The 17,251-nt window shown below is 40.6% G+C and overlaps 1 protein-coding gene across 2 annotated transcripts in view; it reads left to right on the forward strand.

Annotated features, from left to right (window-relative positions):
• VPS8 (VPS8 subunit of CORVET complex) overlaps positions 1-17,251 on the forward strand; it is a 274,516-nt gene that overhangs the window by 161,573 nt on the left and 95,692 nt on the right. For both annotated transcript variants that reach the window (XM_008266588.4, XM_070072435.1), the window contains one exon: positions 12,830-12,977. In XM_008266588.4, the coding sequence (XP_008264810.1) occupies positions 12,830-12,977 (148 nt within the window). The remainder of the gene's footprint in view (positions 1-12,829; positions 12,978-17,251) is intronic.

A 17,251-nucleotide genomic window follows, 5' to 3' on the forward strand; every position in this document is an offset into this window, starting at 1 on the left:
AAAATGGCAAATCACAAGCACGTGAGAGGTCTCCAGTGGAAAGTCTTGGCTTAGCTATTTCCTATGCTTAGATTTGAAGATGCTGTTAGATGTGAGACCTTTAAAAAAAAAAAAAGATTTATTTTATTTGAGAGGCAGAGAAAGAGAGAGAGGTCTTCCATCCACTGGTTCACACCCCAAATTGACACAACAGCTAAAGCTGGGCTGATCTGAAGCCAGGAGCCTGGAGCTTCTTCCAGGTCTCCCATGCAGGTGCAGGGGCCTAAGCACTTGGGCCATCTTTACTGCTTTCCCAGGCCATAGCAGAGAGCTGGATCAGAAATGGAGCAGCCAGGACTCGAACTGGTGACCATATGGGATGCCGGCACCACAGTTGGCGGCTTTACATGTTACACCACTGCAATGGCCCCAGATGTGAGACCCTTTAAGAGAACTGTGGGGGCCAGTGCTGTGGCATAAAGCCACAGCGGGTAAGGCCGCCGCCTATACTGCTGGTATCCCGTATGGGCACCTGTTCGAGTCCCTGCTGCTCTTTTTCCGATTCTGAAGAATAAACTAGTATAGGAAGATCTCTCACTATCTCTGCCTTTCAAGTAAAAATGAAAGTAAATAGTGGGCCGGCGCTGTAGCATAGCGGATAAAGCTGCCACCTGCAGTGCCAGAATCCCATATGGGTGCCGGTGTGAGACCCAGCTGCTCAACTTCCAATCCAGCTCTCTGCTATGTCCTGGGAAAGCAGTAGAAGATGTCCAAGTCCTTGGGCCCCTGCACCCACATGGTAAGACCGGGAGGAAGCTCCTGGCTTTGGATCGGCACAGCTCCAGCCGTTGTGGCCAATTGTGGAGTGAACCAGCGGATGGAAGACCTCTCTCTCTCTCTCTCTCTCTCTCTCTGCCTCTCCTTCTCTCTGTGTGAACTCTGACTTTCAAATAAATAAATAAATCTTTAAAAATAAATAAGTCTTGAAAGCAACAAAGAAAAGAAAGTCAATAGGGGCCAGCATTGTGAGGCAGTAGCTTAAGCCACTGCCTGCAATGCCGGCATCCCATAGGAGCTCTGGTTCAAGTCCTGGCTGTTCCACTTTCAATCCCGCTCCCTACTAATGCACCTCTAAAAGCAGTGGAAGGTGGCACAAGTACTTGGGTCCCCGCACACACATGGGAAACCTGGATGGAGGTCTGGGCTCCTGGCTTTAACAGCCCCAGCCATTCTGGCCATTTAGGTCCAGATAGACTATATCTTTCTGTCACTGTCTGTCATTCTGTCTAACTCTGCCTTTCAAATAAATAAATCCGTTAAAAAATAAAATGACTTTTAAAATGAAAATAAAATTTTAAAGTAGTTCTATCAATCTAAAAAAAGAAAAACCAAGATAAGCTTAGCTTTATAATTCTGTTTTTCTATGAACTTCTTCAAATACTCTCAAACTATGAATGATAAAAAAAAGAGAGCGACTTCCTAATACTGATTGACATCAAAGGCGAGAAGGAAACAGAATGTGCACTGGTTTCCATTAGTCTCTGAATTCCCATCACATATGAGCCTTTTTAAGTAACCAGGGGCCAGCACTGTGGCATAGCAGGTGAAGCTGCAGCCCATGATGCTAGCATCTCATATGGGCACTGGTTTGAGTCCTGGCTGTTCCGCTTCTTATCCAGCTCTCTGCTGTGGCCTGAGAAAGCAGTGGAGGATGGCCCAAGTCCTTGGGCTCTTGCACCCACGTGGGAGACCGGGAGGAAGTTCCTGGCTGCTGTCTACAGATCAGCACAGCTCTGGCCATTGCGGCCATCTGGAGAATGAACCAGCAGTTGGAGGACTTATCTCTGTCTCTGCCTCTGCCTCTCTGCACTGGTTTCTATTAGTCTCTGAATTCCCCTCACATATGAGCCTTTTAATGTAAAAAGAGGCCAACGCTGCGGCATAGCGGGTAAAGCCGCAGCCCATGGTCCCGGTATCCCATATGGGCACCACTTCAAGTCCCAGCTGCTTCACTTCTGATCCAGCTCTCTGCAGTGGAGGAAGGCCCAAGTCCTTGGGCCCCTGCACCCACGTGGGAGACCAGGAGCTAGCTCCTGGCTCCTGGCTTCAGATCAGAACAGCTCCGGCCGTTGTGGCCATCTGGGGAGTGAACCAGCGGATGGAGAACTTCTGTCTATCTCTGCTTCTGCCTCTCTGTGACTCTGCCTTTCAAATAAATAAATATATCTTTAAAAAAGTAAAATAAAGTACCTGTGCTTGTTGACTAACCTAAGTAAAGGATTGGAATCTGAAGTAGAACACTAGAGGATCATGGGAAAAGATGTAGCAACAGAAGAACATCAAGAATGGGTGGACTGCCCTGCTGAGCAGTTTTCACTGGCAGCCAACTGAAGACTATTTTTGCCTTTGTTTCGTTGGTTTCTGTTCTTAAGCAAAAGATTTTTTAAGCTCCAGGTTTCTTTCCCCCATGAAGCTCCTGTGCCAGCATTCTGGAGAGGAGGGAAAATGAAAGACAGTTACTTTGAGATGAGGACTGCGTGGATGTAGGTGTCATATCAGAATGTTGCTGTTCTTGCCCCAAAACCTGAGTCAACAAGATCCTCATTCCTTATATATAGCTTATGTATATTTGTTTTAACATTTACATGTGTCATCAAGTTTTGTTTTTTGTTTTTTTTTTTTTTTGGACAGGATAGCTTTTAATTCTACCAACAGCGTTTTTAAAGGAACAGATCCTGTAGTTGAATTCTTATTTATATTTCTTTGTACCCAGTTTCTTTAAGTTACTTATATTATGTAAATAATTTGGTCTGTAGAATTAATTGACCCACTGGGGGCATCTGTATGTAGAAAGATTGGATAGTTTGGCGGGCGGAGGAAGGGGTGTGGAAGATGGGGTTAATCCTCCAGAAGCAAATTACTTGCTTGAATTGAGGCCAGCAGCTTGGGAGAGAAAGGATTTGCATCCTCTTCCAATTCTCTCCTTCAGGACAGCTGCTCCATAAAACCCCACTCCCCCGCCCCTCCCTGCGTGCATTCCTCCCAGGAGGCCTCCTGATGCATTGACATCCGCATGCAGGCCCTTTGTGCAGAGATGCTGAAGGATGGTACAAAAGAACACTGGTGGCTGTTAGGAGACCATGAGCTGCATAAGGAATAGGGAATGTGCAAGTATATTTATACTCAAAATGTTTTCCTCAGTGTGATTTTCCTGGTAATGTCAGTTTCACCTGTGTTAACAGTGTCCTGGAGGCCTCTGAAATATGTAATGTGATTTTCTTGTAGGGGAAAAATGCATAAAATGTCACATTTGTATTTTTTAAGCCTTTAATCAAAGTAAAGTAAAAATGGAACATTGCTAAAAAATGAATAACTTTGCCAAGAAATAAATATAGGTTATGGAAATGGTTATACATTGGGTTTTAGTTGAATCTGTCAGTGTTTCTGTGGGTATATGTGAAGGGACATTTTAAGATATTGACAGTGTTGAAATAGCATCTTTCAAATTGAAAATTGGATCATTAAATACATTTACGAACTGTGATTTATAGAAATACATTCCTGCTTCAGTGAGCACCTTCAATGATCAGGGTGGCTGTCAGCTTGGCCAGGCTTATAGTATCTTTGGGTAGTATGAGGGGACATCAGAAAGTTCTCGGGAAAAATTCAATTAAGTGTTTATTTTGGTACCCCCAGAATTGAAATGTATGCATAGTTTTTGCATAATACTTATCTTTCATGTACTGTGAAAAAAATTCTTTCGTACCAAAATAAACTCAAAACTTTTCATTCCATTCTTCCATGAATTTGTGTGTGTGTGTGTGTGTGTGAGAAGAGAGCAAAGCTTTATTAGACAGACTGTAAAAAAGCGGCCTGCAGTGGGAGGAGCTGGGGGGAAAGGACCAAGCCCTCCTCCATGAGCTTCTTGAAGTACTTGTATTTCACCAGCAGCTCAATTCCACATTTTAAATCCTGACGCATCATCTACTCTTCAGTCTCTATTGATAGATTGACACTTCGTATTTTTCTGTTTTATAAGGAAAAGGATATGTTTTAAGATACTTTTTGGCATTTATAGTCCTTCTTGTACTATGTGTGTGAATGTTTTCTGTTCATTGCTTTTTTTATTTGTTTTCATTCTGTTTCTGCCTTTCCTGTTTTTAATAGCACATTTTATATGAATCCATTTTTTCCCTTTAGTATATCAATTATACTTCTTTTTAAAAAATCTTTTTAGTGGTTTCACTTTTGTTTTAAATATACATTTACAACTTACCCAAGTCCAATTAAAATGGCCCTCTAGCACTCTCTGAGTAGTACAAGTACCTTATAACAGAATACTTTCAGTTCTTCCTTTTCATCCCTTGCAACATTGCTGTCATTCATTTTACTTATCTGTAAGTTTTATTAACTGAATGCATTGTAGTTGTTCTTTTGAGTATACTGTTACCTGTTTATTTAAGAATAAGAAAAATAAGATATTTTATTTCAGTTTCATTTGTGCCTTCTCTAATATCTTTCCTTTCTTCATGTGAAAAAGTTTCTGACCTCTGTCACCTCCCTCCTTTCAAAGAGCTGCTTTGTACCATTTCTTTCAGGGCAGTCTGTGCCAGCAGGAAGTTCCCTCAATTTTTGTTTGTCTATGAATGTTGTTTCTTCTATCCTTTCTTCACTTTGAAGATAGGATTTTTATGGATACAGATTTCTAGGTTGGTGATGGTTTTACTTTTTCCTTTCAATGTTCCCCTGCACTCTCTTCTTCCCTGCAAGATTTATGAAGAGTAAATTCTTACCCTTGTTCCCTGGAGGTTTGGGCTCCCCGCCGCCCCCTACTGGCTTCTTTCAGGATTTTCTCTTTGTGTTTGATTTCCTGAAGTTTAAGTAAGATATACCTAAGGGTATATTTTTTTGATGTTTATCCTGCGTGGTGCTCTTTGATTCTCCTAGATTCATAGTTTTGTGTCTAGCCTTAATTTTGGAGAATTCTGGCATTGTCTCAAATATTCCCTTCCTCCTTCCTTTCTTTCATTTCCTTCCGGAATTCCTATTATGTGTATGTTACATGTTTTGTGATTGTCTCACAGTTCTGGGCTATTCCATTCCATCTTTTTCATTATTTTTGTTTTATTTTGTCTTTAAGATTAATTTAGGGGGCCTGCACTGTGGCTTAGCAGATAAAGTCACCACCTGCCATGCCAGCATCACATATAGGTGATGCTGTTTAAGTCCCAGCTGTTCCACTTCCAATCCAGCTCCCTGCTAATGTGCTTGGGAAATCAGCAGAAGATGGCCCAAGTATTGGGCCCCTGTACCCACATGGGATGAAACTCCTGGCCCCTGGTTTCAGATTAGCCCAGCCTGGCCATTGCATCCATTTGGGGAGTTAACCAGTGGTTGAACGATTCTCTCTCTCTCTCTCTCTCTCTCTCTCTCTCTCTGTTTCAGAGATATTTATTTGTTTATTTATTTGAAGGGCAGAGTGACAGACTAGTGGAAACAAGAAGAGAGATCTTCTCAGCTGGTTCACTCCCCAGATGGCTGCAACAGTGAGTGCTGAGCCAGGAACTCCTTTGCTCACCCATGTGGGTAGCAGGGACCCGAGAACTTGGACCATCTTCTGCTGCCCTTCCAGGCACATTAGTAGGAAGCTGGATGGGGAAATGGAGCAGCCAGAACTCCAACTAGTGCTCTGATATGGGTTTCCAATGTCACCTTAACCTGCTGTACCATAACCCTGGCCCCCTTTCTTCCTTTTGGATTTTAGTTTTGGAAGCTTCTATTGACATTTCTTCACAGTGACTGATTCTTTGCTCTACCCTGTCTAGGCTGTTAATGGAACCATCAAAGGCATTCTTCATTTCTGTTAGTGTTTTTTGTTGGTTGGTTGGTTTGTAGCATTTTGCTTTGATTCTCTCTTAGAACCTCTGTTTCTCTGTTTGCATTACCCACTTGTTTTTGCGTCATGTCCAATTTTTCTCTTAGAGCCCTTAGCATGTTAATTATAGTTGTTTTGAATTCCTGGTATAATAATTCCAACATCTCTACCAAATCTGAGTCTCTTCAAACTGCATTTTTATTTTTTATGGTTTTGAGTTTTCTTGTTTGTCTCTGTATATGTTGTAATTTCCTGTTGAAAACTAGACACAGTGTACTGTACGAAAGGAACTGGGGCACATAGGCTTTTTCTGTGAGGGCTGATGTTCTGTGAGGGTTGAGAGATTATTCATCATAACAGTAGGTGCCTGGGGCTGAAGTTTCCTCTGGTGTCTTTACTTTTGTCTCCTATCATCTTTGGGTTTCCCTAGAGACTTGTTCTTAAGTAAAATGTGATATGTATAGTTCTTCCCATTAAATTCTCCTGTAGTTATAATGGGGGCCCTATTAATATAGTTGTGGAGTGTGGAGGAGGCAAAGTATTCTGTAGTCCTATGATTAGCTTTCAGCCTCTTAGTGAGTTTGTGTCCCTGGGGTGTTTCCTTCATAAGTACTACTCAGCTCTCCCACCCCAGTGCCACAAGTGGGGTTACAGTTGGTTATTTCCTTCACCTATACAGAAGGTTAGAGTAGATGAGGATTGGGTATTTCATTTCCCCTACATTGGGTAGGCTCTAGTAAAATCCAAGTCAGTTAGACTCTGATAAAAGTAGTTGCCTTTGAAGGCAGTATATTACATTTTCTAAGGCTGCCTTAACAAAGCATCACAAACCGAGTGTCTCTTAGATCTAGATGCTAGAAGTATGAGATCAAGTTGTCAGATGGTTAGTTCATTCTGAGCACTGAGAGAAAGATCTGATCCATGCCTTACCCCTAGCTTCTGGTGGTTTGCTGGCATTCCTTGGCTTGTAGCTTATATCTTTGTGTGGTATCCCTGTGTGTATGTAAGTGTCCAGATTTTTATTGGGGCATTCATTGTATTGGATTAAAGGCTCACCCTGTTCAGTGGCATCACATTCTAGCATAACTAGTCACATCTGCAAACACTCTTAATTTCAAATTAGGCCCCATTCTGAGGTACTGAGGGTTAGCAGTTCAACATATGGATCTGAGGGCAATGTACTTCAGCCCATCACAGCAGGCCTTGTTAGGAAGAACAGAATGTTCTGGGCTTTCTCAGAGTATAAAATTCAGATTGGACATTCTGTCCTCATAGTGGAAGCATGAGGAAGTTTTCCTCTGATTTTCACAGTGAGAACCTGGTTGGCCTCCTGGAGGTAAATTCAAGAGCGTATATTAACCCTCAAAAGACTGTTTTTCCCTTGAATTTTTCATTCTCAAGCTTGTCTATGGTGGGCCTCTGGCAATTTGTCAATTACAATTTGAAGTTTTCCTGCCATAGTATTGGCTCTGGCAGCCACAGTGTCTACTCCTGGGCTTCTGCTCCAGTAAGCTGTGGTTGTGTGTGTCTGCCTGCCTGCCTGCCTGCCTCTAATTTGGTTGGTTTGGTTTGCCCTTGCCTTCAATTTGTAGATGAAACTAAGAGTTGCTGAGTTTTCAGTTTCTTCAGCATTTTTCTTCTTGTGAGCCTAGGAGTGATGACTCCAAGCTATTTACTTGCATGCCAGACTAAAAACCAGAAGTCTTTGTTCTATCTATGTTGAGAATTTTAATAAGATTATCGAAAGATTTACAGCAGCCTGATCCAGCATCGGTTCCAGAACCCTTTCTGCATCTACTGTGTGGTCACAGAGCTGTCTCTCATCTCTTCCATCTCCATCTGTCACTTGGGGGAGAGAAGGGCACCAGGTTTCTCACTCAGACCCAGAGTGTGTCAATTATGGTGTTGTGTTGAGATGCCAGCGCCTGTGTCTGTGCAGGCTTTTTTCAGCATGGTCTAGACAACCCTTGCTAGTAAGGTGGCTTATAGATTTTAGTGATAAGGATAGCTTTGCATTAGGAGGAATATCGAGGATGAAGATGACTGCAGTACCCTCTTTAATATTATTATTTATGATAATTTGAAATCATTGTAACTATACTACAAGTTTTTCATTGAAGTCTGTACAGCATCAGAATGATCCAAATATTGTTTATACTAATATGGTCATGGAGCTAAATGATTCTGTGTCCCCAAAACATTAGACTCATTTCTGTTAGTGCATGTGGTTCATTCTTACTGCCCCTGCAAGAAAATAGTCAAAACAATGTACTTTCATTTTCGTGGCTGTCAGAGGAATAACAAAAATTCTATTCTATTCAGATTTGAAGGAGTGCGTTTTGGCACTTGATGAGAAAATGGAAAGTAATCAGACCCCTAAAGCTGACAGTCTTAAACATGCTATTACATCACATAGATGCGGCCTGGTCTCTGCCATCAGAGCAGAGAGCTTGTGTGCTTTGGTCTGTGCCTCATGAAGTTGATAAGGGATCTCAGTTGTTGCTGGCAGCTCCTGGCAGCTCTACCCTGTGTGATATTTATTATGTTACAATTTTTTTTTTTTTTTACTTATTTATTTGAAAGAGTTATGGAGAGAGAGAGAAGGAGAGACAAAGAGAGATCTTCCATCCACTGGTTCACTCCCTAGATGGCCACACAGCCAGGGCTGGGCCAGGCCGGGGTTGGGCCAGGCTGAAACCAGGAGCCAAGAACTTCATCCAGGTCTCCCACATGGGTTGCAGGGGCCCAAATACTTGGGCCATCTTCTGATGATTTCCCAGGCCACTAGTAGAGAGCTGAATCAGAAGTAGAGAAGCCAGGACACAAACCAGTGCCCATATGGGATGCTGGAGTCACAGGCAGTGGCTTTACCTGCTATGCTACAAAGGCAGCCCCATATGTTACAGTTTCATACAGACTTTAGGTGTTGTCTTTGCTGCCCATGATCATCATATTTGAAGATTTTGCAGGCAGATTGGCATATCAGTTCTCTTTTGTTGTCTTCTGGCACAGGATTACATTGTGGCCTTTTTAACGTGGAATGTGTGTGGAAACCTGAAAGTTGAGCTTAAAGGCTTTGTGAAGCAACTTGATTTCAGTGAAAACTGTAGAGAAAATAGTTGTCTTGACTCTTATGTGTTAGGAGAGAGATATTTGAGTTCTCAATCTAAAAGGTACTGGGTAATCACCCATGTACTGCCACCTGCAAGGACTAGCTGCTGGGAATGAGCAGAGAATTCAAGCCGTCAGGATTTAGGCCAAGCTGAAGTAGCCCCAAGATGTCAAAACAAGTAGGGAAGGAGATGTGACATCCTCTTCTACAGAAATATGGAAGAATAGTCTAGATTGGCTCATTTGTGTCCAATTTTTAGAGTGTGAGGAAGGAACTATACCAATTTTATTTTTTATTCCACTGCCACATTTGCATTGTCAAATATTAGGAATCAGAATTTGAGTTTTAGAATCATTTTAATTTAAGTTCTTCAAAACTGATATATACTGTAATCCTTTCCCAGAAATGACCCAGTATATAAAGATTATATTTTAAAACAATTTTCACAGTCTGAGTAAAGGTGGATCTGTTTTCTAACCTGATTTTGCTCTGTGTGTGTGTGTGTGTGTGGTTTTAAAATTGATGAAAAAAAATGTGTGTACCTTGAGAAATTCTCCCTTGTACATATATTTAAACATATATCCTTATAACCAGTACTGTTATTAAAATAGAGATTCCCAAATGAGTAGATAAAGTTTAGATCTGAAATGCATAATCTTGACAGCTATTAAAGTTAAGTGAGAATGTGGCAAAGCAGGTAGCTAATAGAAGACTAACCAAAATAGCTCTGGGAAATGGGTCTAACAAATTGTATTTATGTGCAAGACTGAAAAGCAGTCAGAAATGGATGTAAATTCATTAATGCTGCAGCTTATTTATTAAAGTTTTGATTATGTTGATGTTGCCTGATAAATTTCCCATCAGACACATTATTTTCCTCACAAATGAATGCATCAAAATGTGTTCATTTGGGTGATTTGCTGGGTTTGATGCATATTCACATCTTCAGTCCTTGTAAATGGTTTTGTCAATAAATGTTCTGGAAAGAATTAAGTACGACGATTCATTGGCAGATGCTAATGTCTGATCTTAATTTGCCATGTAGCCTTGCATTTGTAACATATATTAACAGAAGTCTGACTTAGATAAAATACTAACAACAGCTATAATTGGTGTAGGCCCCTGGAAGGTACACTGGCTCCCCCTGAATGTGGATCCCCATTCTGTGTTTTTGTTTTTGTTTTAAGATTTATTTATTTATTTAAAAGGCAGAGTTACAGAGAGGCAGAGGCAGAGAGAGAGAGAGTGAGAGAGGTCTTCCATTCAGTGGTTTATTCCTCAATGGCCAGAGCCGAGCTGATCTGGAGCCAGGAGCTTCTTCCAGGTTTCCCACATGAGTGCAGGGGCCCAAGGCCTTGGACCATCTTCTACTGCCTTCTCAGGCCATAGCAGAGAGCTGGATATAGGACTCAAACCAGTGCCCATATGGGATGCCAACGCTGCAGGCTGCAGCTTTACCCACTACACCACAGCACCATACCCTCCCCCATTCTGTTAAGGTACAACCTCGTCCTTTTGATATGAGATAGGAATAACCAAACTGCTTTAGTCACCAAAATGTGTGTGTGTGGAGGGAGATTTTCCCACACATCAAGGAAGCAATTCTCCAATGCACAGTAACTGAGTATCTTACAATTTAATTCAATTCTAACACAATCTACACATTCACGGGTAAAGGACTCACACCCACAAGACCATCCCTCTCATTGTGATCTGTGCTGCTGACTGCCTATACATTGGGGTTCCCAGGACTTCCTCATTGTGTCCGATTATTTTGCTAGAGTGGCTCACAGGAACTCAGGGACACCTCTTACGTATCCTGTTTGATTGCGAAGGACGTTGCAAAGGATATAGATGAACAGCTGGATAGAAGAGATGTGGAGTTGGGCAAAGTATGGCCAAAGGGTCACAAAGCTTCCTTGCCCTGGTGGGGTACAGCGGTCTCCACGGTTAACAATCTGGAAGCCCTCTAAACCTTTTCATTTGGGGTTTTTATGGAGGCTTTGTTAGGTAAGCATGAGTGATTACATCATGGGCCACTGATGGTCAGCTCAGCCTTCGGCCCTTCTGGAAATGTGTGCCAGGAACCAGGGCAGAGACCACACGTAGTATAGATCACAGTCGCACATGGAATTAAAGTTTCCCTGGATCTGTCCTGTGCATTTAATAATTTCTCCATGTGGAACTTTCTGACAGGATTTATTGCTGGCTTTCTCTGACTTTATAGCTTTCGTCCCTGTAATTTTCACTCCAATATACTGCTCCGCAATTCTTGAAGGCAGTCCAATGTGTGCTGTTTCCAGAGAGTTCAGTTGTGTGCAGTGTACATGTACTGAGCAACTGTGCTGATGCGGGGAGCGCAGTGATGCATATACCATGGGCTTTGCTCTCATGGAGTTGATTGTGGAGCTGAGGACACAGACCCTGAAACAGGCAATTTTCAAGGTATGTAGTAAGAACTATGATGGTGGCATACAGAGGGAGTAATCGGTCACTTAACACAGTTCTGTATTAAAGGCAGTTGTGAGATACTTCCCTCCACCAAAAAAGTGGAAAACTTGATTTTTCAAAAATTCACAGCCAGTTTGAGGAGTGAGTGCCTTAATCCAACTGCAAGTACTAAAAGCCAAACAGCAAAACTTACTTGGTTTGTCCCTGAAACTCCAGTCAGTGCCACGTATCACAAAGCTTTAAAGCAAGGGAATGTTTCCAATGTCTAAATATAGTCCCTCCTTCTGTAACTCAGGCTTCTTACTAGTAAAAACAGGACTGCTACTTAAACATGGTTTATAGCCTAATTATAAAATCCAGATCTTCTCTATGGAGTCTGGAGATTCACACGCTGTGACCATTGGTGCCATGGTTACAGGTGTGGTTGAAGACTGCTGCCCTCAGGTCCGGAGGCAGCCAGAGTCCTCCCTACAGTGGACCGCGTTAATATCACCACGTTTTATGTGCCATGACATGAGAAGAGCTGGAAACTGCTACTGTAGACCACCTGCCTTCACTTCTCTTCAGAAGGCCATTTTTCCAAACAATCACGTGTGTAACTTATTAACCCAATTCCAATTCATATAAGGAACTTTAGTTCAAGAATTCTGAAGAGAAGATTCTCAAAAGAAAATAACTTCTTGTGAAGCCAAAGAGAAGATGATTCTTAGGTCTCCAGTGAGCATGAGTTGATTTCCTAAAAAGTTCCTTTTGGCCACAGTAGTTGAGTGATCAGCTTGATGAAACTAAGCCTCTACTTCTAGAGCTTTTGATAGGCATTATGAATAGTGGACTTTGTGAGTAGTTGGCATATAAGGCAAATAACCCGTAAAAATTGCATATCCTACTATTCATCACTTTTTGTTTGTTTTAACGTCATCTAAAAAAAATTAGTTCTTACAAGGCACTGTATGACTTCAGAAATCCATTAGTGAGAAGATGCATGGTGTCTGCCTCAACGGAGTTTGTTGTCTGTTGGAGAAAACAGATGATTAAAGAAGTGATTAGAACATAGTAGAGATGGTTGTTGAGACTAGAAGGTGGTTTCTTGTATATAAAATTACTCATGGATCAAATTATGTAGACTTAATTGGGTCTTCTTGTTTCTTTTACAGAAAAGGGTAACTTTTGGTATAATTTAGAGGGTCTCAACTGAATATCACTTCTTTATTTTATGTAAATTGAGAAATATTTCTGTTTATTCTGTAATATACAGTTCATCTGAATAACATCAAGATTTTCAGTTTGCATTTTAACTTGATCAGAAGGTAGTCTTGTTTTTAACATAATTTACTTTTTACTTGTAGCCTTTAATTCTAGGTATGAGCAAATAAGGCTACAATTTAGTACTCTCTTGCCTTTTATGTTTTCAGGGAAGGTGTTCATGTAAATCAAGAATTGCTGCAAATATCTCCCAGTATTACAGAGCAGTTCATTGAACTGTTGTGTCAGTTCAGCCCAAACCAAGTTATAGAGACCCTGCAAGTCCTTGAGTGCTACCGCCTAGAGGAAACTATTCAGGTAAGACTAGTAATGTAGCAAAGATAAGGATAAACTTTCCCTACGCATTCTCTATTTGACAGGTGAATGCCTAGAGTCTCACATATAAAGATACGTCTATAAATTTATAACTAGTTTGTGATGGTGCCTGAGACGGAGCCCAGACAGTCTGACTTGAGAGTTCTTGCTCTTAATTTCTATGATAAAGTACTTCCCTATTTATGTTATTAAAGTCAGAAACAACACATGTCCACAGCTGTTATTAACCAAACTTGTTGCAAATTCTAGCCAACACATAAAGCCTGGAGAAAAGAATACAGTAAAAATGCTAAAAGGAGAAGACCAGGCTCTTATTTGCAGACACTGATGATTAGTCCTGTTGCATTCTGAAGCATAACAGGCTAAATAACAATATGGCAGCTTTAGCACCCTCATTACTGTTTTTTCCTCTGGTTTCCAAATGAAAATTATGTATGTGTGGATATACATGTGTGTGTGCATGACACACTCTCGAGTAGGTACTGTAATTTCTAAAAGACTAGTATATTCCCTGTTTAAAATTTAATTTTAAGCTACCATTGTATTTCTTTTCCTCTTCTGTCAACCCAGTTGAAGCAGAAAACTGTGTTTTCTGCAGTCCACCTCCTGAAGTGCTCACATACTTCAAAAAATGTTTAATTATGGAATATTTCAAATATATAGAAATGTGAAGAACACCAAATACATTTGTGCCCACCAACACAATTTCGTAGTTGTTAACACTTGGCCAAACAGGCTTCAGATCTTCGTTGTCTTGTTGATTTTAAAGATTAACCACCCTTTATCCATCCCTTTCCTTTTCCCTGATGTCATCGCAGCCAAAAGCTGAAGTTTATCCATCCAGTCCATGTTTCAGATTTTTCCTGTGCCTATATATGTATATATGCATAAAATATGTGATATACAGTTTTATGTTGTTGTGTTGTTTTTTTGTTTTGTTTTTGCTTTTGTTTTACAAGCAGAGTGGACAGTGAGAGAGAGAGACAGAGAGAAAGGTCTTCCTTTTGCCGTTGGTTCACCCTCCAATGGCCGCCACGGCCAGCGCACCACGCTGATCCTAAGGCAGGAGCCAGGTGCTTCTCCTGGTCTCCCATGGGGTGCAGGGCCCAAGCACTTGGGCCATCCTCCACTGCACTCCCGGGCCACAGCAGAGAGCTGGCCTGGAAGAGGGGCAACTAGGACAGAATCCGTCGCCCCGACTGGGACTAGAACTTGGTGTGCCACCGCCGCTAGGCGGAGGATTAGCCTATTGAGCTGCGGCGCCGGCCAGTTTTATGTTTTTAACAATTCTGTTAATGATATCATAAAGTACATATCCTATTTCAAATAGCTTTTTTCACTAAACATTTAAGTCTGTTTTTATATAGTTAGATCTCCCTCATTCATATTAATGATCATGTAATGGTCTATCAAAAAGAATTTGCCAGCTTATTTGTTTTTCTGATGATACATATTTAGGTTTCCAATCTTTTGCTGTTGTAAGCACTGCTACAGTAGAAATCCATGTACAAATCTTTGTCTGGTCGTATGAGGTTTCTGTAAGATACCTGGAAATGGAATTGGCTTGATAATAGAGAGCAGCATGCTTCTGCTGGTATTGCCAAGTTGATTACCTAAGTGTTTCTATTCTTATCAGAAGTGTTTGATAGTTGCTACTTTTCCACATCCTTCCTGATTCCTAATATTTTTTGGACTCCATTTTTGCCACTGTGATGGCTGTCATTGATTACTTGTGGCACAGACATCTTTCCATATATATGCAATGCCTTTGGGATTTTCTTTTCTCTGAATTATCTATTCATTTCATTTGCCCATTTTTTTTCATTGAGTTTTTGCCCTTTGCTTGTTTCTAATTTCTGGATAGCAAATCCTTTCTGATCTTATGTGCTAGAACCTTCTACTAATCTATTGTGACGTACCTTTTCACTTCATTTTTAGTAGCTTTTTAAATTTATCAGTCTTTTCCTTTAAAGTTTTAAGTTTCTATATCTTATTTGCTTTCCTATTGTGATGGCCCATAGGATAGTCTCTTATATAAATTCTGTGGTTTAGCTTCTTACATTTAGGCTTTTAGTCCATCTGGAATTTGTTTTTATAGCCTGATCATGAGGGATTTATATCTTTTCCCCCATGTGATGGCTAATGGTCCATGTGGCACTTTATTATCCTTTCCTCACCGATTTTTATGTCATGTGGTCATATCCCACTCTCCCAAATACACATGCTTTTGTTATTTGTGTTTCCCTGTACTGAGCCTACACATTTTAATTAATATAGCTTCATAATAAGCTTATTATTTGAAGAAGGAGCCCTTTAATTTAAAAGTGCAATGAATTTATAGTTTACCTCTGGAAGAATTAAAAGTCTCTACAGTATTGATTCTTCACATTCAGGAACATAGTTACCTTCAGAAAATGACTTTTTTGTTCTGTGTGAGGTTTTATAACTTTTTTATAAGGTTCTTGTACATATTTTTATAAATTTGTTCCCAGATACTCTGCAGTTCTTATTAGCATTGTTCAAGGAATTTCTTTTTTTTTTTTTTTTTAAGATTTATTTATTTATTTGAAAGTCAGAGTTACACAGAGAGAGGAGAGCCAGAGAGAGAGAGAGAGAGAGAGAGAGGTCTTCTGTCCGATGATTCACTCCCCAGATGGCCACAATGGCCGGAGCTGCACTGATCCAAAGCCAGGAACCAGGAGCTTCCTCCCAGTCTCCCACGCAGGTGGCAGGAGCCCAAGGACTAGGGCCATCCTCTACTGCCTTCCCAAGCCATAGCAGAGAGCTGGATTGGAAGTGGAGCAGCCGGGACTAGAACTGGCACCCACATAGAATGCTGGCGCTTCAGGCCAGGGCATTAACCCCCGTGCCATAGCGCCGATCCCTCAAGGAATTTCTTGAAATGACATTTTAAAATTATTTGATGCTGATGGCCAGCACCGTGGCTCACTAGGCTAATCTTCCACCTGCGTGGGCACCCTGGGTTCTAGTCCCTGTTGGGGCGCCAGTTCTGTCCCGGTCTCTCCTCTTCCAGTCCAGCTCTCTGTTGTGGCCCGGGAAGGCAGTGGAGGATGGCCCAAGGGCTTGGGCCCTGCACCTGCATGGGAGACCAGGAGGAAGCACCTGGCTCCTGGCTTCGGATCGGCGCAGTGCGGCAGCCATAGCGCCATTTGGGGGGTGAACCAACAGAAAGGAAACCTTTCTCTCTGCCTGTCAAAAAAAATTTATTTGCTGCTGGTATTTTAGAATGTTACTAATTTTTGTATATTGCTTTCTCATCTAGTCAGCAGGGTGAATTCTAGTTCAAATAGTTTCTATATTGTTATGGCCATTTTCTAAGAATAATGGTAATGTTTTGTTTGTTTTGTTTTTCATTCCCTTCTTACACTTTGTTCTTTCTGTTATCAGATGTCTAGGAGTTCTAGAATATTATTAAACAGAAGCAATATAGTGGGTTTTGTTAGCCTTTTTCTTGATGTAAAAAGGAATGTATCTAATATTTTACATTAAATGCAGTGTTTATTGCAGAATTTTGTTAGACAACTTTTATTAAGAATGTTGATTTCCAATTTAGGCAAGAGTATTTTGTTTTAGATTTTGTCATAAATAGGTAATGAATTTTACCAGATGCTTTTCTTGCATTTATTGACGTGTTTACATGTTTTCACTCTCAACCTGTTAGACTATTAATGTGTTATTTTGGGCATTTTCTTTTTTCTTACTTCTAAGGATGTTTTTCTACTATATTAATCTTTCTAAAGAAGCTACTTTGGAGTTTGTTAACCTAATACAGTTTACTTTCTGTCATTTTCTGTACTCTTCCTGTCTTTGATCTTTTTTTACTAATTGGGAATTTCTAGTTTACCAATTATATATTAAGATCGTATTAAATGACATGCAGTGTTTTCATAGTTATGTTATTCTAAATAACTTGTATGTAGTTACACTTGATCAATGTTGATTTTATCACTGTTTATGTATATGTGTTAGCTTTTTTCCAGTGGATAGACCTCACTGAGTTATGTAACAGTTTTTGTAATAAGTAAAAGTAAAAATGAATGAATTTGGTCCTATTATAACTTTTAGATCCACTATTATAAGACTAGAAGAGCAAATATTTGCATATTATACTGTAAAATGGCACACCTATTAAGATACGAATTCTTTATTTACTATTATGTTGTATCTTTCTCCTCAGTGGGATCTTCCTACTCTGTAAACAAAATTTGTGTACAAAAACATTTATTTTCTTTTCT

This window comes from Oryctolagus cuniculus, chromosome 4, assembly GCF_964237555.1.
Source record: "Oryctolagus cuniculus chromosome 4, mOryCun1.1, whole genome shotgun sequence".
Lineage (NCBI taxonomy): Eukaryota > Metazoa > Chordata > Mammalia > Lagomorpha > Leporidae > Oryctolagus > Oryctolagus cuniculus.